This window comes from Eptatretus burgeri, chromosome 14 (assembly GCF_056783735.1).
Source record: "Eptatretus burgeri isolate ZD-2024b chromosome 14, Ebu_testis_v1, whole genome shotgun sequence".
NCBI lineage: Eukaryota > Metazoa > Chordata > Myxini > Myxiniformes > Myxinidae > Eptatretus > Eptatretus burgeri.
Window position 1 is genome coordinate 26,728,396 of NC_140974.1, and position 19,013 is coordinate 26,747,408.

General features: G+C 44.2%; 2 protein-coding genes across 6 annotated transcripts in view; both read right to left on the reverse strand.

Annotated features, from left to right (window-relative positions):
* Positions 1 to 10,742, reverse strand: part of LOC147012842 (dedicator of cytokinesis protein 9-like) — a 230,821-nt gene extending 220,079 nt beyond the window's left edge. For 2 of the 3 annotated variants that reach the window (XR_015051080.1, XM_085854117.1), the window contains exon 1: positions 10,397 to 10,742. Coding sequence is in view for 1 of the 3 variants with exons in the window: in XM_085854117.1 (XP_085710243.1) it covers positions 10,397 to 10,736 (340 nt within the window). In the remaining 2 variants the exon portion in view is untranslated. The remainder of the gene's footprint in view (positions 1 to 10,396) is intronic. The other variant, XM_085854116.1, reaches the window with a different exon arrangement.
* Positions 10,743 to 10,770: 28 nt separating this feature from the next.
* LOC147012843 (neuroserpin-like) overlaps positions 10,771 to 19,013 on the reverse strand; it is a 66,038-nt gene continuing 57,795 nt past the window's right edge. For 2 of the 3 annotated variants that reach the window (XM_085854128.1, XM_085854129.1), the window contains exons 7-9: positions 16,919 to 17,005; positions 13,483 to 13,575; positions 10,771 to 13,319 (exon numbers count right to left, since the gene is read on the reverse strand). In XM_085854128.1, the coding sequence (XP_085710254.1) occupies positions 13,258 to 13,319; positions 13,483 to 13,575; positions 16,919 to 17,005 (242 nt within the window). In that variant the 3' untranslated portion in view covers positions 10,771 to 13,257. Of the gene's footprint in view, positions 13,320 to 13,482; positions 13,576 to 16,918; positions 17,006 to 19,013 lie in introns of those variants that run through there. The other variant, XR_015051081.1, reaches the window with a different exon arrangement.

Below are 19,013 nucleotides of genomic sequence, written 5' to 3' on the forward strand. Positions count from 1 at the left end.
CGGCAGGTTGATCGGCATCTCAAGGAGATGGGGATGGGCCAGACATTTGCCTTGGGGATAGCCAGACAAAGGCCCTTGGAATACCGACAGAAAGTGGACGCAGCGACGCGCTGCTCTGGCACATGCTCCCAAACCTAACATAACCTTACATTTTAGCAGCTTCATTAATAAATTAATTAAAAGGCAGATCATACCATTTAGTTCTCTAATCTCTAAAACCCTTGCTGAGTTCTCCAATCTCGGGCTCGTAGTTTGATACTTTAAGCAACACACAAGCCTCTGAGTGTTCAGTTGTTAACCAGCTCCGGGAGGGACAGAGAACTGACTTCATATGTGAAAATATCTGTTGACAAGGAATGTAGATCCAAATGCTGAGAGCAGTGAAAATGCCACTTTCTTCAAACAGTCAAATTTCCCAGGCAAGGACTTCCAAAAGATAAGGATGGAAATCCCCCTCAAGTGCGCACTACAGATCCTTAAACTTTGAGGTCCAAAAGTCTGAGGATTGAAACTCGATGAGCTGCATTTCAAAATCCTCAACACCCATGCACTGAAACACTGTCAAACCCATGTCGCTGGAATCAAAGTTGTCTGGTTTAATTGGAAAGTAAAACATCAGGCCAAAATGTTGGAAATCTTGAAATCTGACAGAAAATTCTGATACGAGTTCTTACATGTACATTCCAATCTCGGCAACACTGATGGTGCAATGTGTCAATAGTTCTTTAAGATGTTGGAAATAGCGCAAGGTTGACGCGTCAATGTCCTGAGGAGGAGGAGGAGGAGGAGATTGGGACCATACTCTGTGCAGAGCGTTGGTGCTGCTTAAGCAGTCTCCTTGGCTATTGGACACAATCCTGGACGGGTCGCAACTCCGACACAGTATACCAGCATGCTGGTACTCATTTTGCCAACCTCGGAAGGATGACAGGATGTCCTGAGAAAGAAACGGCAAGTTTGGCCTGCACCCTTCAGATGGAGGTTGAGTTCGTTTCGATGCACGGTGATGTCAGTTAGAAACATTAGTTGTCCGGCCCATTTGCCATCAACCAGTTTTGGATAGTCTTGACCTTTTTCTGACAAAAAGATCTTGATTGCATCAAGACAGTCTACAAAGTGTGCCAAAACCTTCCCACAGCTTAGCCAACGGGGATTGCTGTGCCGTGGAATGTCTTTGTATGCACCGTGCATCTCCTCAAGCAGAGCTTGAAACTGCCTGTGCATCAAGGCAGATTGAGCAACAAGAAAATTCACTATCTTTACCACTGTAGTCATTACATGATTAAGCTCAGAATTAGAAATCTTGGCACAAAGATTTTCTTGAAAGAATAATAGAATGCAAATTTACTGTCAGGTGGCCAATTTCTTGGTCAATGGTTTTACAAATCCCTTCTGTTTTCTGACCATAGCAGGGGCACTGTCTGTTGTCACAGAATATTTTTTTCTGGTATCAATTCCTCTTTCCTCAAACTGATGAACAACGTCTCTACACTATATCTTCCCCTGTTGTTGTGCCATGCATGGGTTTTAAATAGCATAGCTCTTCTCGAACTTCTCAGTCACAGTATCTCACAACAACTGCTAACCACGATACGTCATTTATATCCACACTCTCAAGCGCGACACCAAATACCACTGCATCTTTCAACGTCACCGTCTGCTGATTGTTATCGTTTTCTGCCGTTTCTCTTACGCATATATCGACACTGATCTGGCAGACACAGGTACATCTTCAATTCTGGACGACGATTGTGTCTGTATTGGGCAATCTATTGAACACAAACATCTGAACAACTGAGGAAAGCCTTTGTTATATATTCCTCATCTGTAAATGGCTTTCCATGTTTTGCAACACATTGTGCGATTTTGTAACTTCCCTCCGAGGCTTGATTTTTATTGACACATACATTAGTAAAGACCGCTTTGCTTTCAGTACCTTGCTGTAGCCCACTTGACTCAACCTTGTCTGCCTCATCCTTGAAATGTTTCTCATGCTTTGTCTGAAATGTCATTGGATACTTGATGTGAGGCAAACAACGCTCTCACAACATCGAGTACAAACAGCATGGTCTTTATGTTGAACATATATATATATATATATATATATATATATATATATATATATATATATATATATATATATATATATATATATATATATATATATATATATATATATATCCGTCTGTCCAAGAGGACTGAAATGAGCAAACATCAAACTTTCCTTTCTTTGGAAATGCTATTTTGTCCAACAAAAAGCAAAAAAAAATAATAATAAATCAAAAGTGATAAGTGGCACTTATCGTGAGATTTCCTGTGAATCAAGATATAATAGGCTGGCCCCGCTAAACATAATGTCGTAAATAAACCAAGCAAATCGTTTTTCTTTCTCCATCAAACAGCTTGCATTGGGGATTATTATTTAGACTCAAATTTACACTACACAATGAAAGCTCTTGTTTTTATTTTTATTTTAGAGATTGACAGAGCAGTCAAGCATAGTTTTTAATTGGGGTTTTTTTTTTTCTAATAACTTAGTTTCTTTGCCGTTAATTAGACTTATATTGTGCGTGCCATGGCACATGGCCCACGTGCCGTATGTTGCCGACCCTTGGTATAGAGTACAAACTAATCATATTGAATAAAATTACATTTACTGTACTTGTTCTCAACATTGGAGATTATGAGTACAGTAGTTATATAAAGTTAAAGTGTCACAAACCTCATGTTTATGATAGTTTTTTTTAAAGGGTATTTATTTACCAAGAAAAATTCAAGACTACATCTGATTTGAGATAGGATGGTAAAAACAATCCAGGTAAAAGACATGATTCAGAGTATGAAAACATGATGCCGTCATAGTTAAGAAAAATGGTGACAAGCTCTGGGGTGGATCCAGTCATAAAGGGATGACAATCTTCCAAAATTTGTCTTCCAATCAGATCATTAAGTCAGCCTTGATAATGGATATATATATATATATATATATATATATATATATATATATATATATATATATATATATATATATATATACACAACAACAGAGCCCTCCAACATCATTATTACATGACATGTATATAACACATTATAACATATTGTGGATGATGCAGGGGCGTATCTGCGGAAATTAGCACCTATGGCAAGCACTGAAATTACGCCCCTGTCCAAATATCTGACACCCATCTTTTAGATAACTTCACCATAATATCAGCTCAAAAATACAACCCAAGCTCATTAATCATATAATTGACAAATTATGGCATGACAAGATTACATCTGCACCTTCCTTGCTTTCACTTATGCGAATTGGTCTATGATGTACTCAAAGTCAGTTTTTTCAGTTTCTTGTCTTTCTGCACTCAGTAGAGCAAGACCATAGAGTCTGCCTTGACCCATGGAGGCTCTCAAATACGAAAGTATTCGTTTTAACTTGCTGACTGATCTCTCACAGCTGGCGATGGAAACTGTGATGGTTAGCATTATCTGAATAGCAATGCGAAGATCGGGGAAGACGCTCTCATCTCCATACTGAACAATAAATTTGAGAAGCTCTTCAGGTCTTGATATTTTCATGTTGGCCCGACTTGATATCAACATTCTGAAATCCAAAATTTCTTCATATAGCTGCTGTCCATGAACATCAGAGATGTACAATTCGCCCAAATTTTTGCACTTCTTCTTTAGGTCATTACTGTCGGCGCCGTAACACAGTCCCTCGACATCGAGAAAGAATCCAAACTTGGCATCATTTGTGCAAACGAGCAAACCTTTCGTCCATTTCTCTGTGAAGACGGTTGAGTGTTCCCCTCATGACTCTTTCCATTTCCTCCTTGGCTGTTAATGCTCATTGGCTAATTTCCTCCTTGGTTGTTAAAAATAGCTTATCATGGTGTTATGTGGGGTAAGCAAAACGAAGAAGACAAGGAAGAAGAAGAGACCTACCAGAAGTAAAAAAATATTATAAAACACAAACACGTATGATTACCTTTTAAAACAGTTGCCTATACTGCTGTTTAACAGGAAACTGAAAGAAATCTGGAGGAATCCCAACATCATTGAGGCATTCTCTGCTTATCTTTCATGGGAAAGCCACATTTCCAACCTGGCCTCCAAAGCCAGTCGCCGACTGGGAATCCTCCGTCATGCAAAGTCCTTCCTCGGCCCACCTGAGCTCCTGACCACATACAAAGATTTTGTCCACAGCCTGATGGAGTACTGCTCTCCCCTCTGGGCTGGTGCTCCTGCCTCTCACCTTTCTCGGCTTCACGCTGTGGAAACCAAGGCATATAAGATCATTGGTATCTCCTGCGATGAGGCTGAGACTTTGGGCGTCTCACTCTTTCACCGTAGGCAGGTCGGTGGTCTTTCTGTCTTCTACCCTCTCCTTTCAGGTCTCACCCCCCCCCACCCCCTTGCTGTGTCTGCGATTTCTCCCCACCATATTTCCGCAGGGCGCTCAAGGTCCGCCAACAACACCATTCTGGTAAAACTACCAAAATCACGAATCACTGCTCACCTTCTCTCTTTCATTCCTCTTTTTTCCCACCTTTGAAATAAACTCCCACACTCTCTTCAATCCCATTCTTCCCTCCAGGCCTTCAAAACAGCCGTTCACCACCACCTCTTATCGTCGCCCATGCAAATCCTCGATCTTTTCTACCCCCGATAATCTACCCCAAATCCACCTCCTTCAAATTCCCTGCTTTCCTTCCTGAAAGTCCCTGTAATGTCCATTCTGTATACCCTGTGTTCCCCACCCCATCCCTCTCCCTTCCACAGATCTTCTAATGTCTCTATTCCCCACTGTTTTGTCCTTCCCACTCCCGTCCCTCTTGTCTCATGCCCCCTCCTTGCTGTGCATTGTGTGTTAGCTCTCATATGAGCCTCGACAAGGTATAAAAAACGCCAAAAAACCCCAGCGCCTCTCGATCTCTCATCAGCCATTCGTTTTTTTCAGCTCTGACGTCTTTCAACTTCAATATTCCATTCTTACCAGAGACTGAGTCCTGCTCGGTGGCGCCCCCCTTCAGGTGGCACCCAGGGTATGTGCCATACCTGCCATACCTTCGGTACGCCACTGGGATGACGGTCTGGATCGGCCCTGAAGATAGGCTGAATCCATGAGCAGTACTGGGATGGTTCTATTGGAGGCTGAAACAGGTGGAATGACAGCAATTCTTCAGGAGGCTGAATTCGTAGGAAGTAGAATGGCACTTGGTGGAGCACATACCTCCACCAGGCTGAACAGTTCACGTTTTGTATCCCACTGATGGGCTGGATGTGGATCCGGAACTGAACCAAAATCGAATCTGCTTGTTCTTATCACCCAACCAACTCATTCACATAATTTGTCATAACTTGTCTGCAACGTTTTGAAGTATCATGCTATATATTGTTTTTGGCCCCATCTCTCAATGGGGAAAAATCACTTAAGTAAATTAAAACATTACCGTATCTGCATTGGAATTCAGATCTTCACCAAAATAGAATCATTTAATCCTTGTGACACACACACACACACACACACACACACACACACACACACACACACACACACACACACACACACACACACACACACACACACACACACACACACACAACCTGTCCACTAAGTTTTTTTTTTAACGAATTCGTCCATAACTTTCTGAAATATCGTGCTATACACTACCGGTCAGAAGTTTTAGAACAACCCCATTTTTCCAGTTTTCACTGAAATTTAAGCAGTTTAATGTTTCAATGTACTCTCAAGTTAAAGCATAGAAGAAATAAACAATTGCAGATAAAAAAGAAATCATGGAATCGTTTTGTTGAACAAAATTTAATCTAAATTTTTGACTCATCAAAGTAGCCAACTTTTGCAGATATAACAGCCGAACATACTCGTGGCATTTTTTCTTCAATGGAAATCAAATATTGTTCGGAAAGTTCTTCCCAACACTGTTGCAGAAGTTCCCACAAATGTGTTGCACTTGTAGGTTGCTTTGCTTTCACCCTTCTGTCCAGTTCATCCCAAATCAGCTCGATGGGGTTTAAGTCTGGCGACTGTGCTGGCCATTCCATGAATTGAAGCCTACCATCTTAATCTTTTCTTCTAAGGTAGTTCTGACATAGTCTGGAGGTATGTTTTGGGTCGTTATCTTGCTGTCGGATGAACCCCTGACAAACTAGGTGGAGATCAGAGGGTATTGCATGGTGCTGTAAAATGCTGTGGTCGCCCTTTTGGTTCAGGGTGCCAATCACTCTGTGCAAGTCGCCGACTCTGGATCCAGCAAAAGAACCCCAGATCATCACGCTTCCTCCTCCATGTTTGACAGTTGGTGTTGTGGAAGAAATAATTCTATTAATGTACTCTAAATTGTAATTGTGCTGGTGTTTTATAAATTTAATTTTTATGCTAAAAGTCGAATTGGCTGTCAGTGTTCCTTCCCTTTAGCCAAAAGTCTTTTGCCCTAAATGTTGATAAAAAAGAATGTTTTGCAAAGAAGAAAAAGAAGACAGACAGACCATTGTAACCCTTAAAATTGTAGGTCTTTCCTTTGGAGAAATTGCAAAGCAGCCAAGGTGTCAGTGAGTACCGTTTCCTACACCATCAAAAAACACTTGGAAACTGGAGGAAACTCTGATAGGAAGAGGTCTGGCAGACCCAAAGCCACAACACAATCAGAAGAAAAGTTTCTGAGAGTCAACAGCTTGCGTGATAGGTGGCTCACAGTACAGCAGCTTCAAACACAGCTTAACACTGGTCGAAGTTAGGAAGTCTCAGTTTCAACTGTGAAGAGAAGACTTTGAGCTTCAGGTTTGACAGGTCGAGTGGCAGTAAGAAAGCCATTGCTAAGAGAGCAAAATACGAAAAAGAGGCTTGCCTGGGCCATGAAGCACCGCCAGTGGACAACTGAAAAGTGGAAGAAGGTCTTATGGACCGATGAATCAAAATTTGAAATCTTCGGTTTATCATGCAGGGTTTTTGTACGCCGTCGAGTAGGCGAAAGGATGGTTCCTCAGTGTTACACCAACTGTCAAATATGGTGGAGGAAACTTGATGATCTGGGGCTCTTTTGCTGGATCCAGAATCGGTGACTTGTCGAGAGTGACTGGGACCCTGAACAAAAAGGGCTACCACAGCATTTCTCAGCACCATGCAATACCGTCTGGTCTACACCTAGTTGGTCATCCTTACAGCAAGATAACAACCCAAAACATACCTCCAGGCTATGTCAGAACTACCTGAGAAGAAAAGAACAAGACGGTCAGCTTCAAATCATGAAATGGCCAGCACAGTCTCCAGACTTAAACCCCCATCGAGCTGGTTTGGGATGAACTGGACAGAAGGGAGAAAGCAAAGCAATCTTCAAGTGCAACACATTTGTGGGAACTTCTGCAACAGTGTTGGGAAGAACTTTCCGAACAATATTTGATTTCCATTGCAGAAAGAATTCCACGAGTATGTTCGGCTGTTATATCTGCAAAATCAAAATCGGCTGTGGCTACTTTGATGGGCCAAAATTCAGATTAAATTTTAATCAACAAAACGATTCCATGATTTCTTTTTTTATCTGCAGTTGTTTATTTGTTCTTTGCTTTAATTTCAGATTACATTAAAACATTAAACTGCTTAAATTTCAGTAAAAACTGGAAAAATGGGGGTGTTCTAAAACTTTTGACAGGTGGAGTATGATGTCAGAGTTATCAAACTTATTTTACAATGGCTATTTGATCATTTATGTGTAGTATTCACTTCGATCTTTAAAGTGGTTCTGGAGAAGATTTTTTTCTTTTATTTTTTTAAGCAATGTGGCTGCCAAACCACATGACTGATGATGTCAATTTTTTTTCATCAACTAATGTAACCCCCGATGAACCTCACAGATTTTAATACTGATCGAATACAGCGTTCTACCTGTCAAATTTTGACTGGGATACCACATCACCGATGACATCATAGTCAAATCACCCTTCTTCCCCATGCAGAGTAGTTGCCAAGTTTCAACTTTTTTCATGGTGCAGTTTATGAGATAAAGAGGTCCAAAGTTTTTCCGACATGGCTGCCACACCACGTGGCCTATCACGTCATACTTATTATTAAAAAAAATTGTACGAGTCAAATCTATGGTAATAAAAATTTGGGTCAATCGGATAAGCAGTTGCAGAGAAAACAGGGAAAATTCGCATGGATGTATGAAAGTATGTACGTACGGACGGACAACCCGAAAACAATGCCAACAGCGACATCGTCACCGGAAGCATAAAACACAGGGGCAATACCCCTGGGTGCTCACCTGGTAGGGGCTGGATAAGATTACCAGGAAACCGCTGGTTGGCATGGATTACCCACAAAATATGTAATGGAGAAGAAAGTAAGTACCAATGAATTTTTTTTTTATGCCATGGCCAATCTTTGGTACATCACGGGTGATGAAGGTTGTGGTCAAGTTTCATCGAAATTGTGTGTGTGTGTAGTTTCGGAGAAAAAAAAAGCAAATACATATTCTAGGGGGGGGGGGGTAACGCACCCCCTCCCCCATCGACCCCACGAGACCTGGAATTTTTTTTAATGCCATGAACAAACTTTGGTACATACACGGTGATGAACGTCATGGTAAAGTTTCATCGAAATCGGATGTGTAGTTTCAGAGAAGAAGTTGAAAGTATTTGTGGACGGATGGACGACATACCATCCCATACGAGTAAGTTCCACGGAACTACGCTCCAGGTGAGCTAAAAACCTTGACGAGTTATTGCAGTAAATCCTGCAAAAAGTTCGTACTGTGGCTATGAACTTGATGGATATTATAAGCCAGGGGTGAAGGGAATGGACGTTATACACTAAGGATGAAGGGGGAGAAGGGGATGGACGTTGTATGTCGGGGGGTGAAGGGGATGGACGTTGTATGCCGGGGGGTGAAGGGGATGGGCGTTGTATGCCGGGGGGTGAAGGGGATGGGCGTTGTATGCCGGGGGTGAAGGGGATGGGCGTTGTATGCCGGGGGTGAGGGGATGGGCGTTGTATGCCGGGGGTGAAGGGGATGGATGTAGTATGTCGGGGGGTGAAGGGGATGGGCGTTGTATGCCGGGGGTGAAGGGGATGGGCGTTGTATGCCGGGGGTGAAGGGGATGGGCGTTGTATGCCGGGGGGTGAAGGGGATGGGCGTTGTATGCCGGGGGGTGAAGGGGATGGGCGTTGTATGCCGGGGGGTGAAGGGGATGGACGTTGTATGCTGGGGGGTGAAGGGGATGGACGTTGTATGCCAGGGGGTGAAGGGGATGGACGTTGTATGCCGGGGGGTGAAGGGGATTGACGTTGTGGCCAGAGGGTAGGGGTAGGGTGCTAATCTAATGAAATTTGCCCAACTTGTAAGTGGTGGAAATACTAGGATATGGTCCAGGTGCGATGGGTCAAACAGCCTTTTTGCAATGTAATTACGAGAGTGAAACATTGGAAGGGAGACATGATTGTAGGAAACCGAGATGACAGTTTTCAACAAATCATTATACAGCAACATGATGAAGTGCTTTTGGTAAAACAAACTGATAAAGGCCGATCACAATCGGATGCGAGCAGGTTGGACAGCCGGTTTAATATCCCCTACATGTCGGTTGCTTGGTTGCTCCGGGATGCCGTGTCCAGAGGAAATATTCTCGATGTCCAACCTGGCATTGACAAGCCGCACACATTCCAACATGGGGGAAATCATAATAATTACATGTGAGATCCATGCAGACCAAGTCAGGGGTCGAGGGTCCACTTGATGCTGGCAGGGTCAGGGGACAGGGCTCCGGACAGGGTCCAGGGGGGCAAAGGTCCCCATTTGCTCAAAGTTTATTGTGCTTTGCAAGATTTTTTTTTTTAAAAACAAAAAACTATTTCCAACAAATAAATTTTCAATATTAATGACAATCACTATTTCTGAACTTGACCAAGATACAGGTAAAGGTAAAGGTGTACATCTCCATAATCAGAAATTCATTGGCTGAAGGTGGATGAGAGAACCAATGAAAACATCAGTTCCACCCGAGGCAAGAACCTGGACGGTCCCCAACGTCACCATTTCGGAAATTCGTGATTAAACTGGAATTGTTCTGATTGTAAAGTGAACGGAACCCAAACGGGTGAAAGATGTTTGTTTGTTTTTTCGAGGAGAGTTGAACAGTCTGGACGCGTCTGCGTCCGAAGGCACGACTCGGTGGGCGCATACATTACCGGTATGACGTCGCAATTCATCTTGACGTCATAACACGTTAGCGCGCGCGCACGACGAATCTAAATGGATATCATTGCCTCGGGGAGAAATGCAATCGCCGCGACTGTCTGCGCGAGGAAATGAGACGAACGTAAAATTAACCTAAGCGGGGGGGGAAAAAAAAAGAGAGGAATATGTACAAATGTGCTCACCTTTGTACACGGCGTCTTCAGAGTACCCGAGACACAAAGATAGAAAGGGGAGAGAGACAAAGACGGTGACAGATTGTGTATAACGGAGCGCTGTGTCCCTCTCTCCTTCTCTCCTCTCTTCCCGCCTCTCGCAAGGCTCCTCCCCCGAAACCCCCCCGCCCAACCAAGACTCCGCCCCCTCTCTTGCTCGTCTCACCTGCTGAGCCCCGCCCAGCTGGGACCGCGCGCGCTCTCGCGAGAGTTCGGTCCGTTGATCGAACAGAAACGTTATCAGGAGACCCAGGAATGGAAAAAAATCCACAAGGCCGAGTTCCTGTCGATCTACCATTTGTTCCACCATTCGGTGTCTGCCTGGTTAGAGGAACCAAAACCGATTAAGAGTCGGAAACGAATCTTTATTTGGAGATTAAAAAAAAAAATCGACAGAACTTAATACAATGAACGAATTTAAAACGTCAACTAAACACTCAAGTATTAAAATATTTACTGGGGTCCACTCGGCCCTCGGGTCTACGCTGGTCCGTCCGGATTTACCTTGCTGAGGTCCCGCGGGTCCACTCGTGTTTACCCTGCCGGGTTCCCGTGGGTCCACTCGTGTTTACCCTGCCGGGTTCCCGTGGGTCCACTCGTGTTTACTCTGCCGGGTTCCCGTGGGTCCACTCGTGTTTACCCTGCCGGGTTCCCGTGGGTCCACTCGTGTTTACTCTGCCGGGTTCCAGTGGGTCCACTCGTGTTTACCCTGCCACGGTCCTGCGGGTCCACTCGGGTTTACAGTCAGGTTCCCGTGGGTCCACTCGTGTTTACCCTGCCAGGGTCCTGCGGGTCCACTCGTGTTTACCCTGCCAGGTTCCCGTGGGTCCACTCGTGTTTACCCTGCCAGGGTCCTGCGGGTCCACTCGGATTTACACTGCCAGGTTCCCGTGGGTCCACTCGGGTTTACACTGCCAGGTTCCCGCGGGTCCACTCGTGTTTACCCTGCCGGGTTCCCGTGGGTCCACTCGTGTTTACCCTGCCACGGTCCTGCGGGTCCACTCGGGTTTACACTGTCAGGTTCCCGTGGGTCCACTCGTGTTTACCCTGCCAGGGTCCTGCGGGTCCACTCGTGTTTACCCTGCCAGGTTCCCGTGGGTCCACTCGTGTTTACCCTGCCAGGGTCCTGCGGGTCCACTCGGGTTTACACTGCCAGGTTCCCGTGGGTCCACTCGGGTTTACACTGCCAGGTTCCCGCGGGTCCACTCGTGTTTACCCTGCCAGGGTCCTGTGGGTCCACTCGTGTTTACCCTGCCGGGTTCCCGCAGGTCCACTCGTGTTTACCCTGCCAGGGTCCTGTGGGTCCACTCGGGTTTATACTGCCAGTGTCCATTCGTGTTTACCCTGCCGGGTTCCCGCGGATCCACTCGGGTTTACACTGCCGGGGTCCCGTGGGTCCACTCGTGTTTACCCTGCTGGGTTCCTGTAGGAGTGTAGGTCCACTCGGGTTTATGTTATCTGAGGATCAGCGTAAACCCTAATTCGTGTGTCCCGCGTGTCACGTGATCCATCGACACAAACACCCACACACCACACGGCAAGCAACCAATCAGCCGAAGAGCGCACATCACGAAACTGACCACGGAGAAACTGCGCAGTATTTGTGAACAAACAATCACAAATTTAACATCTTCATCCATCACAACAAGGCAATGATGGCATGAAATGATGACCATGTGGGCGATTTATCAGGATGGCGATCACGCTGACTATGAACATCATGTACAAGGAGGAATAGGTGTCTGCATTCCATGGGGGGGGGGGGGGATACGCCACGCAGACGCTGTAAAGATAAATAAATAAATACAAACAATGTATAAAGTACACCAGGAGGAGCAACATGTGTACAATGGGGGACACGCCACGCAGACGGTGTAAAGATAAATAAATAAATACAAACAATGTATAAAGTACACCAGGAGGAGCAACATGTGTACAATGGGGGACACGCCACGCAGATGCTGTAAAGATAAATAAATAAATACAAACAATGTATAAAGTACACCAGGAGGAGCAACATGTGTACAATGGGGGACACGCCACGCAGACGCTCTAAAGATAAATAAATAAATACAAACAATGTATAAAGTATACCAGGAGGAGCAACATGTGTACAATGGGGGACACGCCACGCAGATGCTGTAAAGATAAATAAATAAATACAAACAATGTATAAAGTACACCAGGAAGAGCAACATGTGTACAATGGGGGACACGCCACGCAGACGCTGTAAAGATAAATAAATAAATACAAACAATGTATAAAGTACACCAGGAGGAGCAACATGTGTACAATGGGGGACACGCCACGCAGACGCTGTAAAGATAAATAAATAAATACAAACAATGTATAAAGTACACCAGGAGGAGCAACATGTGTACAATGGGGGACACGCCACGCAGACGCTGTAAAGATAAATAAATAAATACAAACAATGTATAAAGTACACCAGAAGGAGCAACATGTGTACAATGGGGGATACTGCACTGCACAGATGGAGTGTTTCCAATAAAAAGACATTTCCAGTTGTTATCAATGGAAACCATTAAGTGTAAGTTGTTGTCACAATAATATCCGCAGCAAAGTTCAACATTTCCACAACACAGGGGAAGGGAAAGAAAAGGAAGAAGGAAAGATCTTCAAAAATGAACAACCAACTCGAGTGGAAAGAGGGGTAGGAGAGGGAGTTTACAACTTAGACTTGTGGAGAGGTGGGGGATGAGGACAAAATATTATATATATATATATACACAGTATACAGACAAGACAGAGAGACACTCAGAGAGGACACACAGACACACACACACTTTTAGGGCATGTGCTGTTTGCTTCAGAATTCAGAGTGGACCATCGACTGTGGCCTTGAAAGACGACCCATCAGGAGAATCGCATCTGCAAGGGGCAATGAGAGGGAACACAAGGACAGAGACACAGGTGGTGAATGTTCAATTAATCCAGGTGTATCCATATTGCTACTCTGTTGTCCAAATTGAGACCTCATGGTCCAGTGCTAATGACAACAAATCTAAACTTTCACTCAAAAACCATAGCTCACCTGTCTGACGATTTCTGAGTGCGAAAAGGAAGGGATGATCAGCAATAAATTGTGGGTAAAGATACCCCGCCATGCGGCTCATCGTGCTCGATCCTACGCGTCAACAAAGATGGATGGAGAGGGTGTTCAATGCAGGTACAGTCCGGGTAAGCTCGGGTCCTCAACATTAACAAACCACAAGACAAGTGCACGTTATGCTTAAATATTGTAATTAATAGATATGCCTTGCTCATTGAAACTGCAATTCCATAACATAACGTAGAATAAGAATAAGATAACAAATTAGGAAATAGAGATTAATGGCTTTGCGGAAGCAGATGCTGGGTGGGAGGCCGGATGGTGGAACGGGTAGACAGTGGTTAGTGTGGTACGGAGTCATGGCGACTGGATAATGTGCACTTCCTTGTGAACAATTTTGTTGTTCAATGTTTCATGTGAAACCATAAATCCACAGGGGCATGGTGAGTAAAGCACAAACAAATAACAAGCAAGCCATAATATTTGTGTTATTTCAGATAGAGCTTTAAACAGGTCTTCGTGGTGGAACTCCAGCGTGGAAGAAAAGACATCCGAGATGTTCGGATTCCGAGTCAATTCTTCATTCAGCCACAACTCCACAACTGTATGAACTCTCAAAACCCCTTCCGGGAAACCCCGTTAATGCAGTGCTAAAGCGCATTCACATATTATGAAACCAAAGGCAAAATGACACCGTGTGCGAGGAGAGTGAACGCTCAAATGAGTGGATAGAGCAAAATTTAAAGATTTGTTGTCAGTTGGGACAAAGAATTGTCTGGCCTCAAATAAATGGCGGAGGGCTTGATGGCAAGGTATACAGCGAGTAATTCCCGATCGAAGGCACTCCACTTGCGCTCTGTTGGTTTCAGCGTTTTAAAGAAGAAGGCCGCACCAACTACGACCTCAGATGTGTCCATCTTCAGGCACGTGGGCACCTCTGGCTTCGGAAGAATCAGGAGTGAGGCGTTGGCCAGTGTGTCTTTGATGGTGTGAAAGACTGACAAGGTTGGCTCCGACTATTGGAACACTTCAGGGTGCTTACAATTTGTGAGTAACTCGTTCAGTGGCTGCAATGTTGTGTCTGCGTTTGGAATAAATTGATGGTAAAAGTTGAAGAGGTCCAAAAACTCTTGCACTTTGCATTGAGGTGACAGTAACGGGAAATGCCGAATAATCTGCACCTTCTTGAGCAGACGGATGATTGAGCTGTTAACACAGTAGCTGAGGAAACTCAACTCTGGAACACCTAATATACACTTTCTGGGATTGATGATGATGCCGAAGTCTTGAAAACGGGTGAAGAGGAGACGTAAGTGTCCCTGCTGTTTGTCTGCAGTTGCGTTGGCGATTAGAATATCATCGATATATACATAGCAGAAGTGGAGCGAAATTGCCGGGCCACCTGATCGAGAGAACGTTGAAAGGATTGTGCAGCATTGCGTAGGCCAAACGGTATCCAAAGGAATTCAAACAGGCCAAAAGGCGTGGTAACTGCCGTCTTCAGGGTGTCATATGGAGCCACGGGAATCTGATGGTATGCACGAACGAGGTCGACCTTGGAGAAAATTGGAACGCCATGGAGTGTAGCGGTAAAATCCTGAATGTGTGGAATGGGTAGTGGTCTGGAACAGTCGCATTGTTTCAGGACCGGTAATCTCCGCAAGGATGCCAATCCCTAGGTATAATTTTGGGTACCATGTGACATGTGCAGCGGTGAAGCCCAACTGCTGGACGATGGTCTGATGATTCCACGTTGCAACACATAAACAAACTCCTGGCAGGCGGTACATAATTTCTCAGGTGCAAGTCGTGGAGCACGCGCAGAAATAGGGGTCCCATGGTCTCGATGTGATTGATGCGTGATCTGGTGTTTGATTGGCTGGGTTGTCGCCGATGGGCACGTTATGGATGGGAAATTATAAAGTCCTTTCTGAAAAGGGAACTTCGGTGTGGATGGAAGGCACGTGATGTTCAGCGACGAAATGGTGGATGCTTTACCAAGAACACTAAGCTGTGTTGAGGCATCCAATAGACGGTGATGTTTGACATCTACGAGATTGAAATGACACAAAAAATCCGCACCCAGGATAGAGTATGTCGTGTTGGCAATAGTAAACACCCATTGAAATGAGTGACATAAACCCAAATCAAGCTTGAGGAGACGTTCTCCAAAAGGAGCAACAGCAATGTTGTTTGCGGCATGTGAACAATATTCCTGTCCATCTTTCCATTCAGCGGCAGATACAGGCAAAATGCTTACCTCTGCCCCTGTATCCACAATAAAATGAAATCCGTTAGTACGATCCACAAGGAAGTGAAGGTGACTGACATATGGCCCAGATGAACTCATCACCATTAGTTGGGGGCCTTGTCAAGACCCTGAGGCAGGTACTAGCATGGTGCTTTCCACTGAAGAGCAATAGCACATAAGGTCATGTGCTACCAACACCAATCTGGAGTGTTCAGGGAAGGTGAAGGTGAATGGTAGCGCGAGGTACGGCTCTTCTCTCCATCCCTACAAGTGGTACACGATGATGGGCATGACTGGTGCTGCACAGCATGAAGCTCCAGAATGAGCTTCTAAAGGTCCACCATTTCAGATTGTGGCTGTGTGACGTGCTGTGGTGGAGGTGTCACATTAGCCACAGTTGGTGTAACGGTGTCAATGAGATGATCAGCCAGATCTGCAGTGGCACGTGGTGCCAGCTCTGGATTATCTGAAAATATCATGTGGATGTGTGGTAGTAAACGCTGCAAGAACTCACAAAGCAGCGACTGGTCAAAGGTGGTGTGTTGGTCACTGAGAAGCTGCTGCATATGACGCAGCAGTTGTGTGGATCTTCAATTTCCTAAATCCTCGGCTGTAATGAGTTATTGAAAGCGGCAGTGCTCACAGGTGGTCATACGTTTTATGAGTGCGGCCTAAAAAGTTGTGTACAGAGTGTTCATTGGGTTGTAGTAAAATATCTCTCACCTCCGTCGGATACTGCGGTGACAAGGAGCCAACAATGTATTTGAATCTTGTCAACTCAGCAGTAATGTTTTGGGTATCTAATTGGGCTTCGACTTGTGTAAACTACACCTGCAGATCATTAGGCCAGAATGGCGGCAGCTTTATCAAAACTGCTGCCACTGATGAAGCTGGTTGAGCATCTGGGAAGGGCACGGCTGATTGGTCGTTCCCAGCGACTGGTTGTGCGCTTGTATCACCTTGTCCATCCACTTGGATCATGTCGGCATCACCAATTTATCATGGAAGAAAAGACATCCGGGATGTTCGGATTCCGAGTTAATTCATTATTCAACCGCAACAGTAAAAGTTCTCCAAACCCCTGCCGAGAAACCCTGTTAAACGAAAGTGAACATGTATTCACATTTTACGAAACCAAAGGCAACATGATACCACTACATAACTAACCGGTGCTAGAGATGGCTTCATTTCCCTCTTCATTGACCTCAATGAAGGCCCGATGCATGACACGGGACACAAAGAGATCACTGGTCTCTGTGGGAGCATGGGCAAGAAATTGGAAAGAGATTATCAGACAGGTTATTGGGGTTCGACAAATGGCAGTTATTGTAATTCCACATGACAGTTATTGGGGTTCCTGCTTATTATCTATCTAGTTGGCTATCCAGATATCTAATTCTGTCAAGTCACGGCTGACTTCTGATGAGGTTCATCATTAAATTTCTCCAAACTATCCTACACTGCTTCCCAAACTTCTGGCAGAGACAGCTTGGTTGCAGCCTTTACCCCATCCATCCAGCACATACAAGGTCTGCCTCGTGATAATCTTCCCTCAACCATACCCAGCATAGTTTACTTTTCCAGACTTTTGTTTTCTGCACGAATGATGTGTCCAAATTATGACAGTGTCTGTTTTAGCATCAGCGCTTCCAATGTCCATGGTGGTCTAATTTCTTTAAGCACCGATTTGTTTGTTCTTCTTGCAGTCCATGGAATTTTTAGCATCAGTCTCCAGAACTACATTTTAATACTGTCAACCTTCTTCCTTTCTTTCTTTTTCACTGTCCATGACTCACATCCATACATTACAATTGGAAATACCTGAGCATTCAGCAGCCTCTTCCTGGTTTTTATAATCACATCTTTGTCTTTCCAGATCTTTATCAATCTTGACATTGTTGTTCTCCCCAACACTAACGTTCTATTAATTTCTCCTCCATATTATACACCCACTTCAATCTTGGAACCCAGGAAGATGAAACTTTCCACTCCATGTGAATGCATCGATCTTCTCTGTTGACAAGACTTTAGTCTTTTTTAGGTTTATATGAAGATCAGATTTTTCACTTTCCTTCTTCATTGTCTGCAGCAGTATCATCAACCCCTCTATACTTTCTGCCAACAGAGTATTATCATCAGCATGCCTTAGGTTGATGTTATATCTTCCTCCATCCTTCATAACATCCAAGTTTGATTTCCTTATGATGTACTCACAATACAGATTGAATAAGTAAGGGGAGAGAATGAGCCTGTCTGACTCATTTTCCAATTCCAAAGCATTCCGTCTCTCCATGTTCTGTTTTTACTGTGGCTTCTTGTTTGTTGTACAGGCTTTTTATCAGACATATCAGGTGCTCCGACATCCCCATTTTTATCAGCATAATCCACTTAAATCATCAATTAATCTTCAACATAATCAAAGGCTTCACTCTCTATAAGTATAAGAGAGATGTGTGTGTGTGTGTGTGTGTGTGTGTGTGTGTGTGTGTGTGTGTGTGTGTGTGTGTGTGTGTGTGTGTGTGTGTGTGTGTGTGTGTGTGTGTCATAATTTTTCTCAGAGATGGCCAGACAGATTTTCGTCAAATTTTCAAAGATTCGTCAGCGTGTGTTCTGGAGTGCTTTAAGCAAAATATAAATAAACTAAAGGTCACTCTTCAACGTCCCGACGTCGCCAGATATGCCTCCATCATCCATTTGGACCATACTCTGTACAGAACATCGGTGCTGCTGAAGCAGTCTCCTGGGCTATGGGGCACAAGCCTGGATGGGTCGCCACTCCGACGCAGATATGCCTCCACCCACATTATTACATCATTATACTTGCCCCAAGTTTGATTTCAATCCCTGAACCCCGATTCAAAATTAAATAATTCTGGCTGCCAGACCATGCGTCTGATCAGATTGAAATTAAATATATATATATATATATATATATATATATATATATATATATATATATATATTCCCCATGTCTACTGGATCGTAATTGTGAAGTTTCACATCGATTGATGAAGCAGTTCAAGAGAAGTAATTTTATGAACATTTTCATTGAATCCAATATGGCTGCCAGACCATGTGGTCTATTAATTATTTGTGAACACCCTGGTATCCCCAAGGTTTGGAGAACATGTGGGTGAAGTTTCCCCTCAATATGTCAAGCTGTTATGGAGAGGATTTTAAAAGGTTTACTCTTCAAAAAATTAAAGCAACAAAACCAATGACTTATGATGTCAGAGAGGGAAAACTTTTTGTTCCTCACGGA